The 8,601-nt window shown below is 49.8% G+C and overlaps 1 protein-coding gene across 4 annotated transcripts in view; it reads left to right on the forward strand.

Moving 5' to 3' along the window:
• Window positions 1-8,601, forward strand: part of BTBD19 (BTB domain containing 19) — a 1,265,487-nt gene that overhangs the window by 1,244,085 nt on the left and 12,801 nt on the right. For all 4 annotated transcript variants that reach the window (XM_069642352.1, XM_069642353.1, XM_069642350.1 and 1 more), the window contains one exon: window positions 57-182. In XM_069642352.1, the coding sequence (XP_069498453.1) occupies window positions 57-182 (126 nt within the window). The remainder of the gene's footprint in view (window positions 1-56; window positions 183-8,601) is intronic.

The raw sequence follows: 8,601 nt of genomic DNA on the forward strand, positions 1-8,601 counted from the left end.
TGGTTGGCTGGTGTGCAGTGTTTAATTACAGCGGGCGCTTTCCCTTGGTGTTTCAGGCGGTCCTAGACACTCCCGTTCCGGAGGTTGCAGCGGATGTCGTGAAGGAGCTCCGCCTTTTCCTGCTGTCTCCGGAGGAACTCACCGACCTGGAGCGAGAGAACAGGAAAGATCAGTTCATTCCAGTAAGGCGCCATCGCTTCCCACTTTCCCCCGCCTGCACAACTATCCACCTCTTCTCCTGTGTGCTCCTGCCTCTTATAGTACAGCTGGCACCCTTACTAAATGGTCTGTTTATCCCTCACGGTCTTCCCTTCCTACTGTCCCCTCCTCCAAACTCTTCTCCTCCCTTCTGTCTCATTCATAACTGCATAATTCTCTCACTGTACTTGTCTCTCTTTCTGTCCAATGTCCATCTTACACTTTTCACGTTCATCTCTATCTGTCTTACTTTCTGTCTCTCTCCCTATTCCTTCCCAGCTTGCACACTCTCCTCTCTATCTATCCACCTCTGCCTTTTTTCCTCCCTCTCTTCCTTGCATCTTTGTCTCTATTCCTGTCAATCTCTCCCTTCTTCACCGCAGACCATTTTATTTTGCCCTGACCCGCTAGCGGATCCTATTTCATCAGCCCACGGGGCGACCACACATGGCGACAAATAGCCCCGGCGTTTTTACTCTGGAATGGAGAGATGGGCGGGGCACTGATCACCAACCTCCTCTCAGAGCCCAACTGCAAGTGACAACAGTCCCTTACAGCTGCTCTGTGTTAGGCACTCTGCAACATATGGCTACCACTCTGAGCTCCCAGGCTGTAGTATTCACAGGACACACAGATGATATTTTCTTTCCCCGCGGGCAACTCTACTTGTGTTGAACATTTACACTCTAGAGCAGGACAGTATATTAGAAGTTGAACACACTAGACCAGCACTACAATATCCTAGATGGTCACCAGCTGGTGCAACCTTCCACATCCCAAACCACGCCTACGTCTCGGGAGGATAGCTCAGGGGCAACGTGCTCGCCTTGGAAGAAAGACGACATGGAGCACCACAGGTTCGATCCCCGGGTCCGGAAATATCATATCATTCTACCCACTATCACTCTCCAGTGGAGCCCGCTATGCCGCCTACATGGTTCTCACAGTGGCTGTGCCCCCGCTGTGGCCCTTCAATGGTCCCTCAGCAGGACACTCCAGGGGAACGAATCCCAGTCTTCTCTCTCTCCTTATAGGTGAAGTGACTCTGAGGGTGGCACCTGAGGGGACAGACCCTGAGGGATCAGCATAGGTTCGTTATGCTTTCTCTGACTGTTATTCTTTCAATTGTTCTACCAGCTGGTCCCCCCAAGGGAGTGGCCTATTTTCCAGATGGAACGTTCCAAAGAACCGCTATGCTGGGGCAAACCAACTCTGGTTTCTAAGGCACCACAAAGGGTTTTGTGAAAAGTAAAATAAAGGCTCAATCCTGTCAAATATACCGAATTTGGTTCACATGCATACTTAAAAGGGTGTGTATCTTTTTATCTGGTGACGCTTAGGGAACCGTAAACTATGAGGCTCAGTTGAGCCTGGGGTTATGATGATGATTAGGGCTCCTGGTTTTCCATTGGAATTGATTTGTACACATGAATACAGATGGAAATCACTCTGATTCCTTTCAGTATCTATTTCTAAAAAATGGAAAAAGTGTGCCTTGATTAGCTTTTCAGGTCGTCATTTCTTCCTTGAAGGCGAGTGGCTATGCAACATATCCCAATGGAGAGGCTAAAGCAGGTGATTTGTTTCTCTTTGAAATTGATTAAATGGCTACAGAGCTATTTATCACAGCACCATAAGAAGCAGCTGTTTTTATAAAGGTGAAAATGGATCTTGGCTCCATGTGCAAGAACCCAGCTCTATGAGCTCCCCACTACAGGCATCGAAGTGCTACAGTTTTAATTTGAAAAAAGTAGAAGTGCACTGGTTGAAAATGATAGTTTTGCAGAACAAATATAAAGGTGACAATATACAGATAGAATTACCCAAAAATAAATATGGATAAATGGAAGCAAAATGTTGTCAAAATAATGACCATAAAACTGCAAACCTTAATAGTGATCTCACTCCCTCCTGTTTCTTGCGTGGTTCCCTCTCTTTTGCTTTCCACCTGTGTTGAAAGCTAACTGCACTCTGACATTTAAACTCCCGTCCTCTGCACACTATCCAAGATCTGTATAAACAGAAAAATAATTTGATAATGACAATTTGACAATGAGGTGTACTCTCATGAGGTGTACTCTCAGGGGTACACCTCATTCTCAAATTATTTTTCTGTTTATACAGATCTTGGATAGTGTGCAGGGGATGGGAGTGCCCCAAGTTGGGAACATCCACCTTCTTTTTTTGTCCAGTACCGACCCAGATGCCAAGGTTGAGATATTCTCCCCTGCACCTCAAATTTTCTTAAAATCAAATAACTTTAAATACCCAGAATTCTAGAAAGTTACCTTGATACAATTACCATCCTAAATAGAGGTGTGCATAGTGTTGAACACACAGTTCTTGCAATCTGACATTTGCCAGTTTACTAACCACCCCGCTCCTTACTCCTCGCCCACATACCTCACAAGAATCACACGTCCTAAAGGGCCAGCCACACTGCACGCAATAACACACAAACCACACATACCCACCACAAACAACAAAAACCCTCCGGACACAACAAGCCAGTGCCCACAATCAAAGCACATTCAGAAAGCCGACATGCAGAGGTGCCAGTTCCTGTTGGTTCTATGAACATCAACAGAAGAGCCCAACCTCCATCCTATCCCTCTTCCTTCACCAACCAACCCTGCCCCATTTCTCAAAGAGCCACATGAGCGCTTGGAGGCCTTGCAAATGGCAGCGGTGCACAGAATCAACATAACACCTCACTTCCTGTCCACCCGCTGCTTTTTCGAGACCTCTTACACCCTCCGATATATCCCTCCCTTTTCCCTATCGCTCCTCTGTTCCTGTGCATCACTGGCTTCTCTCCCATCTTCTTTGCCTCCATCTCATAAGTACTCTAGAATGCATATTTTCCTTTATCTCGAATCAATACAATTTCTTCCATTGGTAAAAGGTCTGAGCGAAAGCACAAGAACTGGGATCGTACTCTCGGGCAGGGAGATTGTAAGAGATACTTTGGGAGGCAACCGAACGGTTTCCCCATTTCCGAGTGTGTGGAGAATATATTGTAACTCCTTACTGTGGTTATCATTTTAATCCAATCTGCTCCTTTTAAGCTTTTTTTTTTTATAACACTTCTGGGTTAATAATTGAATTCACTCAGTGTTTCCCCCTTAATCCCAGGATCTTATCTGTGCAGCCCTCCAGGTCCTTCAAGTAACCAGGACACTTGAAACGCAACTCTTTTTCAAGATCTTCAAATATGGAGTTTCCTTCCGGATAGAAGATTCTGGTCATTAAAGTAATTACTCTCCACTGAAGCCAATATTCTAATGAAGACATCATTCCTAGTTCTTATAGTATTGATGGCATTGGAGTACAAGAAGGGAGGTTTAGGACCTTCTTCCAAATGTGGCCTTCGATTTTGGTCCAAGGAAGACTTCGAGCCATACAAGATCTTAGGGATAACTTTCCCCACATAGAAGTTCAATAACGGCTTCATCGAGAACTTACAATATTTCACATGTATTTTCTTCATTCGAAACCTTAATGGATCACCTTTGGCTAACATTGGCTAACATACACTTAATGAGGGTGCCCCTACTTGTCTTGTACCTGTCTCCATGTTTCTGTCTCCCTATCCATTGTTGAGTATATCTTTGTTTCTGTTCTCACCCTGTCAAGAATGAAAAGCCAGTAGAATAGCCCAGCAAGTCCTCTGTTTGCTTGAAAGATCTTTGAGAAACCTGCTGTCACGGGTTCGATTCCCTGCAGGGAAGACTCGGCTGTTCATTCTTTTAAGTTGATGGAATACTGTACTGTTGAATTAGGTGGTTATGGCACGTTTACTACTGTCCTCAGAAGAGGCATGAAGCGTTGGATAAAAACAAAAACATATTCTAATAAAACATGGCACCCTGCAATATGCGTATAAAGGCCTTTAAATGTCCTCATTAAGTGTATTAATGACTCACTTGTGACAAGACATTGACATAAATATTTCAGATGTAAAAACGAATTGCAGTTGGCTTGTGACATCACCATGCTTGATGCCTGAGCCAGCTGTCACTGGAGCACGTAATGAAAGCCTTGACTAGTTTTTCGCGTTCCCTTCTTCTAAAATAACTCTATTTGAACCTTCACAGCAATCAATTGATGACAAACTGTTTGTGGTGGTGTGTTTAACACAGGAAAGCAAGAATCCATGTGCATGTTGTCATGTACCTTAAACCACAAACAGCCTTTAAATGCAGTACATTAAACTGCTTGCGATATTGTTTCCAACACATTGCACCCTGCTTATTAGGGGGTTTCCTTCCACCAGAATATATTCCGCGTGGAGCCTGTGTATCGACGACTGGAAGATCTCTTAGATTAGAGTGAGCAAGAGACCAGGAAATAAAGGGGATGTATGTACCCCCGAGCATATGAAAAAAAGATATTGTCGGTCCCCTCAGAATTTCGGGACCTTAGAAGTGTATTTGGCCCTCTGCGACTTGCAGGTTAGAGGGTACCTTATCCCAGACATGTTGCTTTAGTTGTGTCTCCTCCTGGAAATCTCTTCATTTACTATACCTGTCTCCTTCGTGTTCTCTGATCATCCACCCCCAATCCATGTATTGCTATCTGATTGGGTCACTGTCTCTCCATAGCCAATCCTTCTCATGCTCTAATTTATTTTCCGTCAGTCAGTCTGGGCCCTTGGTAAGCCATCTTTGCATATGCATAGGTTTCCCTTTGGGCTCTCCCGCCCTGTGTACATCCCCCATTTCTCCCCACTCTACCTCTTCCGCCTCTGTGCATTTCCACAGCCTATCTCTCCCACTATGTGTCTCTCTCTGCTCTCTACCTCTGCCCTTCTTTCCTTTCCCTCTACCTCTCCCCATATCTAGCTCTCGCCCCGTCTCATTTCCTCTATGCATCACCTTCTCTCTCTCTCTCTCTCTCTCTCTCTCTCTCTGTCTCTCTCTGTCTCTGTCTCTTTCTCCTCCCCCTTGCCCTTCCTTCTAGACTCTCTCCCCTGCCTCTGCTCCATGACACATCTTCCCCATCCTTCTCCCTCCCCTATTTCTCTCCCTCCCCTCCCACTTGCCATTGCATCTAGACTCTCTCCCCTGCCTCTGCTCCATGACGCATCTTCCCCATCCTTCTCCCTCCCCTATTTCTCTCCCTCCCCTCCCCCTTGCCATTGCATCTAGACTCTCTCCCCTGCCTCTGCTCCATGACGCATCTTCCCCATCCTTCTCCCTCCCCTACTTCTCTCTCTCCCCCCTTGCCATTGCATCTAGACTCTCTCCCCTGCCTCTGCTCCATGACGCATCTTCCCCATCCTTCTCCCTCCCCTATTTCTCTCCCCCTCCCCTCCCACTTGCCATTGCATCTAGACTCTCTCCCCTGCCTCTGCTCCATGACGCATCTTCCCCATCCTTCTCCCTCCCCTATTTCTCTCTCCCTCCCCTCCCACTTGCCATTGCATCTAGACTCTCTCCCCTGCCTCTGCTCCATGACGCATCTTCCGCATCCTTCTCCCTCCCCTATTTCTCTCTCTCCCCCTTGCCATTGCATCTAGACTCTCTCCCCTGCCTCTGCTCCATGACGCATCTTCCCCATCCTTCTCCCTCCCCTATTTCTCTCTCCCTCCCCTCCCACTTGACATTGCATCTAGACTCTCTCCCCTGCCTCTGCTCAATGACGCATCTTCCCCATCCTTCTCCCTCCCCTATTTCTCTCTCCCTCCCCTCCCACTTGCCATTGCATCTAGACTCTCTCCCCTGCCTCTGCTCCATGACGCATCTTCCCCATCCTTCTCCCTCCCCTATTTCTCTCTCCCTCCCCTCCCACTTGCCATTGCATCTAGACTCTCTCCCCTGCCTCTGCTCCATGACGCATCTTCCCCATCCTTCTCCCTCCCCTATTTCTCTCTCCCTCCCCTCCAACTTGCCATTGCATCTAGACTCTCTCCCCTGCCTCTGCCCCATGACGCATCTTCTCCATCCTTCTCCCTCCCCTATTTCTCTCTCCCTCCCCTCCCACTTGCCATTGTATCTAGACTCTCTCCCCTGCCTCTGCTCCATGACGCATCTTCCCCATCCTTCTCCCTCCCCTATTTCTCTCTCTCCCCCTTGCTATTGCATCTAGACTCTCTCCCCTGCCTCTGCTCCATGACGCATCTTCCCCATCCTTCTCCCTCCCCTATTTCTCTCTCCCCTCCCCTCCCACTTGCCATTGCATCTAGACTCTCTCCCCTGCCTCTGCTCCATGACGCATCTTCCCCATCCTTCTCTCTCCCCTATTTCTCTCTCCCTCCCCTCCCACTTGCCATTGCATCTAGACTCTCTCCCCTGCCTCTGCTTCATGATACATCTTCCCCATCCTTCTCCCTCCCCTATTCTCTCTCTCCCCCTCCCACTTGCCATTGCATCTAGACTCTCTCCCCTGCCTCTGCCCCATGACGCATCTTCCCCATCTTGTCACTCCTCTATTTCTCTCTCTCCTCCCACTTGCCATTGCATCTAGACTCTCTCCCCTGCCTCTACTCTATGACGCATCTTCCCCATCCTTCTCCCTCCCCTATTTCTCTCCCCCTCCCCTCCCACCTGCCATTGCATCTAGACTCTCTCCCCTGCCTCTGCTCCATGACGCATCTTCCCCATCCTTCTCCCTCCCCTATTACTCTCCCCCCCTCCCACTTGCCATTGCATCTAGACTCTCTCCCCTGCCTCTGCCCCATGACGCATCTTCCCCATCCTTGGTCCCTCCCCTATTTCTCCCTCTCCTCCCACTTGCCATTGCATCTAGACTCTCTCCCCTGCCTCTACTCCATGCTGCATCTTCCCCATCCTTCTCCCTCCCTCTATTTCTCTCCCCCTCCCCTCCCACTTGCCATTGCGTCTAGACCTCTCTCCCCTGCCTCTGCTCCATGACGCATCTTCCCCATCCTTCTCTCTCCCCTATTTCTCTCTCCCTCCCCTCCCACTTGCCATTGCGTCTAGACTCTCTCCCCTGCCTCTGCTCCATGATGCATCTTCCCCATCCTTCTCCCTCCCTCTATTTCTCTCTCCCTCCCCTCCCACTTGCCATTGCGTCTAGACTCTCTCCCCTGCCTCTGCTCCATGACGCATCTTCCCCATCCTTCTCCCTCCCCTATTTCTCTCTCCCTCCCCTCCCACTTGCCATTGCGTCTAGACTCTCTCCCCTGCCTCTGCTCCATGACGCATCTTCCCCATCCTTCTCCCTCCCCTATTTCTCTCCCCCTCCCCTCCACTTGCCATTGCGTCTAGACTCTCTCCCCTGCCTCTGCTCCATGACGCATCTTCCCCATCCTTCTCCCTCCCCTATTTCTCTCCCTCCCCTCCCACTTGCCATTGCATCTAGACTCTCTCCCCTGCCTCTGCTCCATGACGCATCTTCCCCATCCTTCTCCCTCCCCTATTCTCTCTCCCCCCCTTGCCATTGCATCTAGACTCTCTCCCCTGCCTCTGCTCCCATGACGCATCTTCCCCATCCTTCTCCCTCCCCTATTTCTCTCTCCTCCCCCCTTGCCATTGCATCTAGACTCTCTCCCTGCCTCTGCTCCATGACGCATCTTCCCCATCCTTCTCCCTCCCCTATTTCTCTCTTCCCTCCCCTCCCACTTGCCATTGCATCTAGACTCTCTCCCCTGCCTCTGCTCCATGACGCATCTTCCCCCATCCTTCTCTCTCCCCTATTTCTCTCTCCCTCCCCTCCCACTTGCCATTGCATCTAGACTCTCTCCCCTGCCTCTGCTCCATGACGCATCTTCCCCATCCTTCTCTCTCCCCTATTTCTCTCTCCCTCCCCTCCCACTTGCCATTGCATCTAGACTCTCTCCCCTGCCTCTGCTCCATGACGCATCTTCCCCATCCTTCTCCCTCCCCATTTTCTCTCTCCCTCCCCTCCCACTTGCCATTGCATCTAGACTCTCTCCCCTGCCTCTGCTCCATGACGCATCTTCCCCATCCTTCTCCCTCCCCTATTTCTCTCTCCCTCCCCTCCCACTTGCCATTGCATCTAGACTCTCTCCCCTGCCTCTGCTCCATGACGCATCTTCCCCATCCTTCTCCCTCCCCTATTTCTCTCTCCCTCCCCTCCCACTTGCCATTGCATCTAGACTCTCTCCCTCTGCCTCTGCTCCATGACGCATCTTCCCCATCCTTCTCCCTCCCTATTTCTCTCTCTCCCCCCCTTGCCATTGCATCTAGACTCTCTCCCCTGCCTCTGCTCCATGACGCATCTTCCCCATCCTTCTCCCTCCCCTATTTCTCTCTACTCCTCCTTGCCATTGACATCTAGACTCTCTCCTCTGCCTCTGCTCCATGACGCATCTTCCCCTTCCTTCTCCCTACTTTGCCATTGACATCTAGACTCTCTACCCCTGCCTCTGCTCCGTGACACGCATCTTCCCCTTCCTTCTCCCTCCCCTATTTCTCT

The sequence above is a fragment of the Ambystoma mexicanum genome, chromosome 1q (genome assembly GCF_040938575.1).
Source record: "Ambystoma mexicanum isolate Mex_15411 chromosome 1q, UKY_AmexF1_1, whole genome shotgun sequence".
Taxonomy (NCBI): Eukaryota; Metazoa; Chordata; class Amphibia; order Caudata; family Ambystomatidae; genus Ambystoma; species Ambystoma mexicanum.